Source organism: Rana temporaria, chromosome 1, assembly GCF_905171775.1.
Source record: "Rana temporaria chromosome 1, aRanTem1.1, whole genome shotgun sequence".
Taxonomy (NCBI): domain Eukaryota; kingdom Metazoa; phylum Chordata; class Amphibia; order Anura; family Ranidae; genus Rana; species Rana temporaria.
In genome coordinates, this window is record NC_053489.1 from 215,064,778 (window position 1) to 215,079,060 (window position 14,283).

At 43.7% G+C, this 14,283-nt stretch overlaps 1 protein-coding gene across 3 annotated transcripts in view; it reads left to right on the top strand.

Annotated features, from left to right (window-relative positions):
* Window positions 1–14,283, top strand: part of PISD (phosphatidylserine decarboxylase) — a 50,977-nt gene that overhangs the window by 33,176 nt on the left and 3,518 nt on the right. For all 3 annotated transcript variants that reach the window (XM_040349763.1, XM_040349753.1, XM_040349772.1), the window contains 4 exons: window positions 1,670–1,906; window positions 5,255–5,393; window positions 5,692–5,826; window positions 12,736–12,896. In XM_040349763.1, the coding sequence (XP_040205697.1) occupies window positions 1,670–1,906; window positions 5,255–5,393; window positions 5,692–5,826; window positions 12,736–12,896 (672 nt within the window). The remainder of the gene's footprint in view (window positions 1–1,669; window positions 1,907–5,254; window positions 5,394–5,691; window positions 5,827–12,735; window positions 12,897–14,283) is intronic.

A 14,283-nucleotide genomic window follows, 5' to 3' on the forward strand; every position in this document is an offset into this window, starting at 1 on the left:
AGCAGCAAGCTGTCAGCTGCAACAGATGACGGTACTTGTAGTTCTCTCATTCACAGATCTCTGTAAATGAATGACACAGCCGCGTGGGTGGAGCCATGCACAGCCATGCTATTTTCATAATGTCACAGCAGGTAGGGGAGGATCAGGGGTGCAGGGACAGGTCTGGCGCATCTTACATTTACTCACATTACACCTAAATTATGGGTGTAACCTGCTCTGGAAGGAGAACTTTATCCTTTTAACTGTAATTAATCAAACTATTTTATATTTATGGTACAAGCCCTTATAGCTGGACACCTTCACTGAAAACTGATGACCTAAACAATGATTACAAATTAGGTTGATAGCTTTTCAAAAGTTGCTTTACAATAGCAAAAAAATACACACTCCAAACACGATGGGGATTATTTACTAAGAGAAGTCCACTTTTCATTACAAGTGCAAAGTGAACTTGAAATTCCACTGAAAGTGCAGTCGCTGTAGATCCGAGGGGGACATGCAAGGAAAATTAAAAATCATCATTTTTAGTTTGCACATGATTGCATAATAAAATCAGCAGAGCTTCAGCTCATTTCAGATCTACCCTTGAGATTTACAGAGACTGCACTTCCAAGTGCACTTTGCCTTTCGTAGCTAACCCCCATATCTTTTAGCTCAGGATCTGTCTTGTATGCCTACAGAACCCATAGTCCTCTTTTTGTCTATATCTCATTTTGGCAGACGATATTCATGATCTGGGTGCAGTCCTTTTTAGGTCTGACAGTGGCTGAGCTTCTTTGAGTGGTCTATACAGGTAATGGTCTCTACTTGGGGATGTGCAAGAATCCCATTTCATAAAAGCTACATACACTTTTCATTTCCAAGAAAACAATAGTAAAATGTTATGTCTTAAAGATACTACAAGGTATGCATTCATTTTCAGGATAAGCTCGTGAGTTACTATTTGGCCTATGTACTCAGGTAAACCAGGAACTTTGACTAAAAGAATAATGTGTTGGGTACAAAAGGCACAGCAATTGCATGAGAAGAGCGAAGCACTGAGAGTTTTGTGCATTATACAGTATGATGATCGGGGCTTTTTCTCAGGGGGAACTTGGGGGAACTCAGTTCCACCACCACTGGCTCAGACCCTTTGGTGCCTGCTCACCACAATCGCTTGTAAACACAGAAGTCTGGTTTCTGTGTTTACAAGTGACAGCTTTGTAACCCCCTGAACTCTACACTCTGTATGTAATGCAATTCTGGTATTTAATGCCCCTTTAAGAACTTTCTACTGTTTGTGAAATCTGAACAGGTCGTGGTTGAGTTCCTGCACCTATTTTCTGAGAAAAAAAGCTCTGATGATGATGCTGTCTGGGCTGATTTGTGCATCCCCCCCCCCATAGCAGTCCCTACTGGTTTAAGTGAACTGAATATGATGTGATATGTTTTTATATCATCTGTTTTGCATGTTTTCTGGAAACCAGCCATTTAAAATGTATGTATTGAATTCTGTTTCTTGTTGGTTATGTTGATCATTGGAAAACATCTCTTTAGAACCTGTGATTGCATGTACCGTTCTCAGCAAAGTAATAATCTGTAAAGCCCTTGCATACCTTAACATGTACAGTCCACTGTATAATGATTTGTGACATTAGCAAGTATCTAATTTCTCTTTTTCTGCATATAGGTTGCCATCTACAAGTCTGTGCCAACAAGACTACTTTCTAGGGCATGGGGACGCCTGAATCAGGTGGAACTACCAACATGGCTGCGGAAGCCTGTATACAGTCTATATATCTGGACTTTTGGTGTGAACATGAAGGAGGCTGCAGTGGAAGATCTGCACCAGTACCGAAACCTCAGTGAATTCTTCCGAAGGAAGCTGAAACCCCAGGCAAGGCCTGTATGCGACTCCCATAGTGTGGTACGTACAGGACGTCTTGAATATCTATCAATGCAAAATAATAAAGGTTACATAAGGGAGTGTAGGCTAAGAAGGTTTAGGATGGAAGTAATATTCTCCTAAGTCTTTCTACTAGCATAATCTTTGTAATTCTAGGTAGGAAACCTAATTTAGATGGGGTGAATATATACACTATATTACCAAAAGTATTTGGTCACTTGCCTTTACACACACATGAACTTTTAATGGCATCCCAGTCTTGGTCCATAGGGTTCAGTTTTGAGTTGGCCCACCCTTTGCAGATATAACAGCTTGAACTTTTCTGGGAAGGCTGTCCCCAAGGCTTAGGAGTGTGTCTATGGGAATCTTTAACCATTCTTCCAGAAGCACCTTTGTGAGGTAAGGCACTGATGTGGACGAGAAGGCCTGGCGCACATGTCTCCGCTCGAATTCATCCCAAAGGTGTTCTGTTGGGTTGAGGTCAGGACTCTGAAGGCCAGTCAAGTTCCTCCACTCTAAACTCGCTCATCCATGTCTTTATGGATCTTGTTTGTGCACTGGTCCAAATCATTTGATGGGGGGGGGGGGGGATTTATTGTGGTGTGGGGTTGTTTTTCAGTGGTTGGGCTCCAGTGAAGAAAACTCTTAAAGTGCCAGCATACCAAGACATTTTGGAAAATGTCTTGCTCCCAACTTTGTGGGAACAGTTTGGGGATGGCCCCTTACTGTTTTAACATGACTGCACACCAGTACATAAAGCAAGGTCCAGTGGCTGCATTTTTCTTTGTACTCCTCACCTTTGCGACGCCATACAGTTTTTTTAAAGCCATCCGTTTCAAAAACCTTTATCTTGGTCTCATCACTCCAAAGTACAGAGTCCCAGTAGTCGTCTTCTTCAGCATGGGCCCTGGCAAACTCTAGGCAGGCTTTTTTGTGCATAAGCTTTAGGAGAGGCTTCCTTCGTGGATGACATCTATGCATGCCATTCTTCTGCAGTGTACGCCGTAATATGTCACGAGAAACAATCACCCCAGTTTGGCTTTCTACTTCTTTAGCTAACTGCAGTGAACTTGCATGGCAATTTTCTTCAACCCTTTTCATCAGAATACGCTCCTATCAAGGTGTTAACTTCCATGGATGTCTCTGTGAGATGGTTACAGTTCCATCTTTGTTACATTTTTGTATCACTTTTGCTACAGTATTCTGACTGATAAGTAAGGCCCCTTTTACATGTACGGATCCACACTGTGCAGGGACCGCCCTGTCGGATCTCCACTCTCACCTATGGGGGGATCGGATGAACACGGACTGTCTGTGTTCACCCGATTCGCTCTGCAGACAGATGGAAAAACAGGATTTTCCTCCATCTGGAGAATTGTGGACACCGATGAGATCAGGTGTCAGCGGATGTTCATCCGCTGACACCCACTATCTCATAGGAATTAATGTATGTCCCTTTTTTACTCCGTAAACGGATGAATGAAAAAGCGAACATACGGTCCGCAGGTGTGAAAGGGGCCTAAAGCTTTGCTGATCTTCTTGTAGCCTTCACCGTTCTTGTGTAAAGAAATTATTTTCTTTCTCAGGTCTTGTGACATTTCTCTTCCATGTGTTGCCATTACTGACAGCATGAAATGGGGAAGGGGTTTTCTTTAAGTAATGCCCTTTTATAATCGGCAATCTGCTGGACACCTGTTTAATAAATAAATTGATTTACCTGTAGCTGAATTCTTGTTAGTTAGGATTTTGTTGTCTAAAATTGAGGTTTGCTCCTAAGACTTTCATTGGGGTTTAGTCCTTTTTGCAACATGGTCTTAAATGAATTTGTTAGGAAAAATACTTTGTGTGTGTGTGTGTGTGTGTACATACACCGTATATAATGTGTAGATTTGCGCACACTCGTGGGATGACGCCAAACTTTGGTACTTAAAAATCTCAATAGGCGACACTTTAATTTGTTTTTTACAGGTTACCTGTTTAGAGTTAGAGGATGTCTTGGGCTAGAATTGTTGCTTTTGCTCTCACACACGTGGCGATACCTGATGAGGCGACTTGTGTGATTTGAACGGCGTTTACATATGTGGGGGCCACTTAAGTATGCGCTTGCTTCTGTGCGCTGGGAAGGGGTGCTTTTTTTTTTTTTAATACACTTTCGCTTTAAAAAAAAAATTGTATAACTTTTATTCCTATTGCAAGGAATGTAAACATCCCTTGTAATAGAAATAGTGCGGGACAGGTCCTCTTTATGGAGAGCTGTGGATTCTATAAGACCCCACATGTCTCATTTAGGCTGGAGAGGCCTTTCCAGCCGGGTCCCCAGCATTGTTTACTTCCGAATCCCCTCCTGCTGCCTGTAAGAATGATCAAGTGGCTGAACTGCTTTTTGTTCTTACAGTGCACAGAATCGCCGGCTGAAAAAGATGATATCTGGATGATGCCTGTAGCTGTACCCATCATTCAGATATCACCACTCGAAGTCCAGGACGTCATATGATGGCCTACGGGCAGGAAGTGGTTAAAAATAGCAAACTTATCATACTTGCCTGCTCCATGCAGTGGTTTTGCACAGGGAAGCCAAGATCCTCCTCTTCTCGGGTCCCCTGCTGGCACTCCTGTCTCCTCCCTTCTGCCCAGTGCCCCCACAGCAAGCAGCAAGCTATGGGGGCACCCAAGCTAAGCTGCTCCTCTGTGTGTCCATTGAGACAAGGTGCCACAGCTCGGCCATGCCCCCTCTCTCTCTCTCCTAATATGCTCACTGACTTTGACAGCAGTGGGAGCCAATGGTGCCTGCTGTGTGTCTCAGCCAATCGGGAGGGAGAGTCCCAGACAGCCGAGTCTCTTCTGTACATCGCTGGATCAAGATGGGGCTCAGGTAACCATTAGAGGGGCTGAGGGGGGATGTTGCATTAAAAAAAAAAGCAATGCTTTCAGGGGTTTAAAATATGAACTGTAAATGAAATCACTTTCCCATACCAATCTCTTGGCCAGTTTGTAGAAACGACGCTCGACAACAGAGCTCCCAGCGCCAATTTTGTCCCATAGTTCAGTTGTGTGTTCTCTGCTGTGGCTCCTCCTCATTATTCCTACACCAATATTGTCTCCTACATCGACCTAGGGGTCAGCAAGAGGAACCAAAATGGCTAGCGAGTGGGCCTGTTCCTCAACACATAGGAGTCAAATGGGTGTTTGATCAAACGATCCTGGGAGTTCGACTACAAAGTTTCTGCAGAGTTCTCTACTTTAATGTTTATTAGCAGATCACCATTCTGACATCAGAAAATCTGTAAAACCTACAAAAAGGCATACTGTGTTATGTTTGTTACACAACGGATGTCTAATTTATTTGTATTGTTACAATTTTGTCACCAGATTAGTCCATCTGATGGAAAGATCCTGCACTTTGGCCGAGTAAAAAACTGTGAGGTGGAGCAGGTGAAAGGGGTAACCTACTCCCTGGAATCCTTTTTGGGACCACAGACATGGACGGATAATCTCCCTGTCGCAAAGAGTGAGTTTGTACACAACCTTGGGAAATGGATGATGTTTTCAGTGAAGCGGCATGCACATCAGTTTCTGCATTATTACATAATCAGGCTTGTCGGTCTGAAGGCTTCACTGTCACACTTGTGCTGTAATCTCCTTTTACTAATCCTGGTATAACTTGCAGCTGAATTACAGTTCCCATCAGTGTAACTTGTCCTTGGTGATATAGTTTGTAGCTTTAGTTCATTAGCTGATAATGGCTTTTCCTGCTGGATAGATTACTTTTACTGGATTATGCTTTTTCACATTTCTTTGTTTTGCAGCTTCATTCCAGGATCAGCTTGTGACTCAGGAAGGCAATGAGCTCTATCATTGTGTCATTTACCTGGCCCCTGGCGACTATCACTGCTTTCACTCACCAACCGATTGGAATGTGTATCACAGACGCCATTTCCCAGGTAATGCTTCCATTCCAATAAACATCATGTGTGTCTGTGGACACTTTTTTAAGATGTTTAAGATGTATCCAATGTATACTAGTAGCTTTAGACTATTAGCTTTAAGTACATATTTGATAACAAGGCCATATAGAATAAACTGGTTATCCCTGTCTCCCTCCTGAAACCGTGCACAGCATCAAAGCCTAAAGCCTGGCATACACGGCTCGAACTTTTAATTTATGTGTATTTACCGAAAAATCAAGCTGAGGCCCTGTTGGCTCAAGAAACTCTGAAAAATTTAAGCTGGGCCTAGTAGAAGCACAACCTCCTCTGAATGTCCCATGCTCTACTACAAAACATATTGCCTTCATCTTTAATGCCAGTAAACAATCTAAAGTCTGTTATTGGAAATCCCCAGTATTCAACTTCTCTAAGGTCCCTTTGCGATTGAGTGGGACTATGATCAATGGAATTTTCATACCCATTAAAAATTTCTCAAGCTCTGGTCCCCATGGACCTCCTACCCCAGGGGTGCCCAACCATTAGCCCGGGGGCCACATGTGGCCCGCGGAGCCCTCTGATGTGGCCCACGACCTCCTGCTCTGGGATGGCGGGTGGGCAAGCCCAGATTGTGGGTTGCTGATCCACGATCCCAGAACAAGAGTGTTGTGAATGAAGCCGGCGGTAGAGGAAGCAAGCCATAATAGGCTGCTTTTGACACGATCGGTAAGACCCAATCAGACCCCTCCGTTCACCTTTATTGAACCACAGATGTAAAACGGACTAATGGCCATTTACACCCACCTACCTTCAATCCGATCTGCTAAAAAAAAAATCCGTCCCCTTTCATCTGGGCAGATCGAATTGGAGGGCCCATAGGAGAAGAGCGGGCTGTGTCGGCTCTGCATATGCAGAGTGGACTTGGACCTGTCAACTGCCAGCTCAGCTCATTATGGCCTGTGACCGGTTACCAAGTTGCTTAAGTGGCCCTCGCTCTTCAAAAGGTTGGGCACCCCTGTCCTACCCCAAACCAGATCAACAAGCACAAGAGGAAATTGTCAGCATGAACAGTGGCTACATTCAGGGGTAGATTCAGATAGATTAGCGGATCTTTAGATCCGCGTAATCTATCTGATTTACGATCCGCCGGCGCAATTTTGAGAGGCTAGTGCTGTATTCAGAAAGCACTTACCTCGAAACTTGCGCCGGCGGATCGTAAATCCCCCAGCGGAATTCAAATTCCGCGGGTAGGGGGAGTGTAGTATTTAAATCGGGCACGTCCCTGCGTGCATTGCTCCAAATGACGTCGCTAGGACGTCATTGGTTTCGGCGTGAACGTAAATTACGTCCATCCGTATTCGCGACCGACTTGCGCAAACGACGTAAAAATTCAAAACTCGGCGCAGGAACGACGGCCATACTTAACATAGGATACGCGGCATATAGCAGGGGTAACTATCCGCCGGAAAAAGCCGAACGCAAACGACGTAAAAAAAAGCGCCGGGCGTTCGTTTCTGAATCGGCGGATCTCCTCATTTGCATATTCGTCGCGTATACAAATGGAAGCGCCACCTAGCGGCCGGCGGGAGATTGCAGCCTAAGATCCAACGGTGTAAGTCACTTACACCTGTCGGATCTAAGGGAGATCTATGCGTAACTGATTCTTATGAATCAGTCGCATAGATCCGACTGTCGGATCTCAGAGATACGACGGCGTATCAGGAGATACGCCACGTATCTCTATCTGAATCTACCCCACTGTGTTTTTCAGGCAGCCACTGGTGCTGGCTGTCTGAGTATAACAGCTGACAGGGAAGATTTCTTCACCCATGTTGTTAGGCTTTTAACAGCCTAAGGATGACAGCTGGCAGGCTGATTAAAAAAAAAAGACGATTCCTTTGTCCACACAAGCAAGGTAGATGGAGGAATCCTCCCTGCTGTGCTATTGTATTTTGACAGCGGTAATGCCTCTGCTGCCAGAATACGCTGATCAGAGCTTCAGCCAATTTGGCTGTGGGCGCTGATCGAATACATTTTTTCCAACAGTCCCAGTTGAGATGGATAGATCATTAGCGGGAACAGCCATAGATGAATCGAAATGTGGCCCGTCCCTGCAGAACCAGGAGAATTTTGGTGAAAACCGTGGGGGTTACAGTGTTGGCCAGCACTACAGAAGAAAAACATTTGGTGGAACTTATTTCAGATGATTGCAAAATGAGCAAACAGTGTGACCAGCTAGTGGGAAAAGTGATTAGAATTCTAGGATGCATCACTAGAGGGATCAACAGCAGGAGTGAGGAGGTTCTGATTCATCTATAGATCTTTAGTGTGTCCTGTACACCTTACCCAGATTATGTTGCTAACATATTGGATCACCAGAGATTCACTAGAGTGATCATCTGCATTTAGAACTACTATGTATGACAGGGATTCCCATATCCCTCTGGGGGTTTGCACGTGTGTACCTTGTGTTTCCATGGGCCACTGCCATAGCAGACACATCCCTGGCAGCCCTCAATTTGCAACACAGCATGCTGAATCGGCAGCTTACTTATACAGGCCTTTGTGTTTGCCCCTAAAGAAGTAGAGCAAATTCCACGAAGCACACGCGTCAAGCTTTTTTAGATGCATTCTAATCGTGCGTTTACAGCTTAGATTATTATGAATGCTCTGTAATTGTTAACAATTTTAATATATATTTTATGATATGGATTATAAGCCAGTTTACAATAATTAAAATTTATTCTGCAATGTGTTATTCATGACGTGTGTGTATATATACTGTATTTATTGGCGTATAACACTCACTTTTTTTTACCCTGAAAATAGAGGGTAAACTGTGCCTGCGTGTTATACGCAGGGGGCTGTGGAAAGTTGTTTTCCTGAAACTTCCCTCTTGAAGTTAGGGTGCGTGTTATACGCTGATAAACGCTGATAAATACGGTACTTGTCTTGCCTTAGGGGGCTGTGGAAAGTCCCCCCCCCCCCCCCCTGAAACTTCTAAAGTAAGGGTGCGTGTTATATGCCTGTGCATGTTGTACGCCGATAAATACGGTGTGTGTGTGTGTGTATATATAGATAGATATATATATATATCTCTATATATAATATATATTATAATATAATTTTTGCGATCATGATATCTGTATGTATATAAAAGAATAAATGTGACCACTTTACCAGCTATGTGTTACGTGCTTCATTTAAAGTCACAAAATATTTCTACTGGGTGGAGTGTAAGCCAAGAAGCATTTCTCTGCTGCTGTTCCTGCTTGCACCAAGCCATGTAGAACTTTTTCCTGCTGTCTGATTCCTCTGCCCTTTTAGCTGATGCTTTGTCTTTCCCCACAGGTTCTGTATCTGAGTTGCTTGCAGCCTTGGCAGCTTCTGAGCCATCAACCACAGAGGTTCTGTCTGATTCTGAGTCGCTCCAGTTTTCGCCTGGCGAGTTTGTCCTGGAGGAGATGCAGTCTTCTGCTATTACTCCAAAATGAAAAGAGACGGTTTTGCATACCACTTTGAAACTAGAGGACTGGCCTGTTGGTTTTGCTAATGCTGCTTCCAGTTTTGGATCTTTTAGAGCCCCTAATTGTGTTTAATTTCAGTTTAAAAAAATTCCCATGTCCGCTTGGTCTGTCATCCCCTCTTTTCACCAGGGACACTTTTGGCGTGTTATGCACCAGAAAGGTGAGAAGTATTACCTAGGCTTTGCTGTGGTGATTCTATACTGATAGACTGCGTTCTGTCCTTTGGTTATCATATAAGTGCATATGAAAAGCCAAGGTGCTGGTCCCATTATTATCCGTTCCGTGGTCTCATGGCATTCTCACTGTGGGATAGAGGAAAAAGGGCGTGCAGGTCCTGTATGATGTCACCTTGACTGTCCAAACATTATTGCAGCTTGGTTGAATTTTGAATATTCAGGAATTATTGCTGGAACCAAATCCTTGTTTGGAGTATATGGGTCTAGCTCTGCACAGGCCAAAGTGTTTCTTCCACAGGAGAAACTTCAGAGACTCACATTTAGGATCTTCAGTCCAGGAGTGTTCTGACTCTCAGCTTTTGGGAGTCCTAGGTCTGTTGGCAGCCTCCTTTTTGAGGCAGTTACATTTACCCAGTTGCACTCCCCACCTCTACAACAGAACATTCAGTCATAAAGCAAATCGGTCTAATCACTGGCCAGACTGAATTGGTTGTCGCTGGCTTGGTGGCTCAGGAATCTGGCTTTGATATCGGAAGTCTTTCTTTCCTGGCTTTTTTGGAAGATTCTCATGATGGAGGCCAGCTTGTCGGGAACTTGGTCATTGTAATAGTCTCACCCTTCCAGTCAGCATTCTCTAACAGATTGTCCAGATCTTCAGCCCAGGTTCTGAGAGATGGGCATCTCTAATTGGTAATTGCTAGTATGTTAAAATCCAGAAGTCTACTTCCCACAAGGTCTGTCCTCAATAATGGAAGGCATATTAGACTTGGTGTGAGTCTTGGTGCTTCCACACTAATGCCGTGTACACCCGATCAGAATTTCCGACAACAAATGTTCGATGTGAGCTTTTGGTCAGATATTCCGACGGTGTGTAGGCTCCATCGGACATTTGCTGTCAGAATTTCCGACAACAAATGTTTGAGAGCTAGTTCTCAATTTTTCCAGTTTTTGTCAGAAATACCGATCGTCTGTATGCAATTCCGACGCACACAAATCCTACGCATGCTCTATTTGACGCATGCTCAGGATCATTGAATTTTTCTCGGCTCGTCGTAGTGTTGTACGTGACCACGTTCTTGACGTTCGGAATTTCTGACATTTGTGTGACCGTGTGGTATGCAACACAAGTTTGAGCCAACATTCCGTCAGAAAAAAAATCCACAGTTTTGTTGTCGGAATGTCTGATGGTGTGTATGCGGCATAAGAGTTTTACCTTGGGTGTTTTGCGCTTAGCACTCACAGTTCAGGTTTCTGCCTTATCTTATTTCGAGAGACTATGGCCTCTTATTATTTTATACATGGAGCATTTCATGTAATTGCCCCTATTCATTTATCTCTGACTCCATGGGATCTGAATCTGGTTCTCTCTGTGCTTCATAAACGACTATTTGCACCATTCCCTGTCTACTCTGACCCACAAAAGTGGTATTCCTTGCAGCCATCATGCTAGGTAGGTGTCTGAACTGGCAGCCTTATCGTGCAAGGAAACCCTTTGTCCTCAACACCACCTTGTTGTAAAATCAAAGACCTTATTGCCTGATGTAGTCTCTGCCCTTCACCTCAAACCACAAGGACATCATTGTTCTGTCTCTTTGTCCAGCTCCAGTTAACCAGAAATTTTCCTCTGTTGTCTGGATGTGAGAGAGCGCTTATTTTAGAAAGACGGGTACCCTTTTTGTCATCCCAGATGGTCCCCACAAGGGTGCACCAGCTTATCGTTTCCCCATCTGAGGGTGGCTGAGACAGACCATCTTCAAAGCTTATGGTCTCGGATTAGTTTCCACCCTTTCCTGTCAACACGCACTAAACTGGATCTGTGAGCACTTTTGTCCCTCAACCGTTTCTCACTCTTGCATGACTATTTGCTGTGTTGCCCATCCCTTATACTGCTTTTTGATGTCCCTCCCAAAGGTTAAAAAATTCCTGTGTTACTCAATGGATAAGAAATAAAATAGGTTTTTGTATTCGCCTTAAAATCTTCTTGATCCTTTTAATACAAAACTTTTGTTTATTTACCAGTGTCCAATTCTCCTGTAGGTATATGGTGAAAGACTGTATGTCTTAAAGTGGAGCTCCACCCTAAAGTGGAACTCGCGCGGATCGGAACCCTCCCCCCCTCCGGTGTCACATTTGACACCTTTCAGGGGGGAGGGGGGTGCAGATAGCTGTCTAAAGACAGGTATTTGCACCCACTTCCGGCCCAGCATTCACGGGCAAAAGACAGGCATTGCATCACATCCCGTCGCCCCCCGTTGTGTGCTAGGAACACTCGGCTCCCATCACACAGCGGGAGCCAATCGGCGGGCGCAGCACGACTCGCGCATGCGCCGTATGGAACCGGGCAGTGAAGCCAGAGCGCTTCACTTCCTGGTTCCCTCACAGTGGATGGCGGGGAGGCAGCATAGTGACGAGCGATGGCTCGTCCTCTGCTGCGGACGTCTCTGGACTTCAGGACAGGTAAGTGTCCTAATATTGGCAGTAAAAGTAAAGTCAGCAGCTGCAGTATTTGTAGCTGCTGGCTTTTAATATTTTTTTTGGGCCGGACATCCGCTTTAAAGAAGTTGTTGTTGTTTTTTAATAACAAACATACCATTCTTACCTCCACTGTGCAGTTCATTTTGCACAGAGTGGCCCCGGTCCTCGTCTTCTGGGGTCCCTTGGCGGCTGTCTCAGCTCCTCCCCACAAGAGCTAACCCCCCCCCCCCTCTGGGAAGCGTGCCCAATGGGAATTAATGCATAGGATGCATTAAGGTGAAAAAACACAAAGCTTTTACAACCCCTTTAACACATTCCAAGAACAGGATTTTACACTATAGTAACATCCTATTTTAGATCCTTTGTGAAAAGATATACTGTATTCCCTACTCTTGTATTCCTATTCTAAAGATGTAATATGGTAGGTTGATTTTGATTTTTTTCCCTACCTACTGTTCCCGTAGGTAGGTGGGGACAGTCTCTGTTATGGGCTGTCATGGAAGTCACCTGGAAAAGGTTTTGGTGAAATAATGCCTAATTTCTACAGTGCTTGTAAGATTTTAAATTATTTCCCATGTTACCCTTTGCAAGTTGGACCTTTACTTTATACACATTTTAGCATTGCAAGGACAAAAGACAAAATAGTTTATAGGAGAAATTAAAAAAAGGTAGACAAGATAGACCTTGCTGTCACTCTATATGACCATCTGAGTGCTTTACTATAAACTGTTGCTCTATTGCTTTCTTAGGATCACTCATGTCCGTGAATCCAGGAGTTGCTCGTTGGATAAAGGAATTGTTCTGTTATAATGAACGTGTTGTGCTCACAGGGAGCTGGAAACATGGGTTCTTCTCACTCACAGCAGTCGGAGCCACTAATGTTGGCTCTATACGCATATATTTTGACAGGGTAAGTGTTACATCAGGTTATCTTGAACTTAACAACCTTGTAAAACAACTAGACAATGCATTTCCTGAGGAAAATGCGATGCGTGGGAATGCTGAATTGCTGAGCCCGCACCAAAGCCAATTCACCATAACCACTACACTATCTTTAGGACACACAGCTCCTTTCTCTATCTGCAAAGTAGAGAGTATCCTGACTTCCTGGTCGCCCCTCCCCCCCTCAAGAGGCCCCCCCCCCCCCAGGTCAGTGAGGAGGAATATTGCACTGAGGTAGAAAGCTATTTATGGAAAGAAATGCCATTACAAACGCTTTTTAATTCACAGACCAAATACGTGAATTAAGCCTTCAAACAAACCTTAATAAATCCACAACCGTACATACGATCGATACAGCGACTTCACCGTTTGAAAGACACAGCCCTTGTGAACGCATCGATATGAAATTTATGTTGATAAACTTAAAAATGTGGCCATGTCAGCGATTTAGAAAAGTGTCTGTGTGTTTTGCAGAAACATTTTAAAGTCTTTTTAACATTACAGTCAATGAGAAAATTTCGGTCTCTTGTCCTTTAGAAGCTCCTGGAACTAAAAGTTAAATGCATATCGCAAAACTGATCACATTGCCTGAAACCAGACAACAATACCTACGTTTTGATATATAAATTGTGTATGACAAGTAGCTCTTGTGGGCGTGAGAGCAATTTGTTCCCCCTTTTTTAAAGATGATAATTTTTTTTTGTGGATGATCTGTGCTGTAAAGGTCACATGACACACTCTAAATCCCCCTCCATAGGAATTCATTATAACCGATAACATTTTCTGAAAAAATCACTAAACGTAAATTGCTTTTTCACAAAAACAGTAAAAGATCTCAATCTAAAAAGTCATGTTTGGATAGCTGAATATTTTGTGACCGTTTTAAAGTTTGTTTGGTGTCTGTAAGTGAAAGTATGAAGGAGCTGAAACTTTTGGCAGCACGTGTGATTTGAAGCGGTAAAAAGGATGTTCTCATTGACTTCAATGTTAAAAAATATGGAGACATTTCAAACCCAGTAAGTAGCAAGCTAGCAGTCAGGTGCGTTACACAGATTACTTTCACTCTATCCAATATCACAGTCCTCTCAAGGCTGCAGTTATCCACTTTGCTTGTGCTTTTTTTTTTTTACCACACTTTTTCCTTCCTCTCAATGTTCCATTAATATGCTTGAATACTGCACTCTGAAAAGCCAGCTTCTTTTGTGACTTGCCCTACTTGTGGAGGTTGTCAGTGATCGTTTTCTGGACAACTGTCAAGTCAGTAGTCTTCCCCATGATTGTGTAACCTACTGACCCAGACAGAGACCATTTAGGAGCTCCGGAAACCTTTACAAGTGTTTTGAGTTAATTTGGTG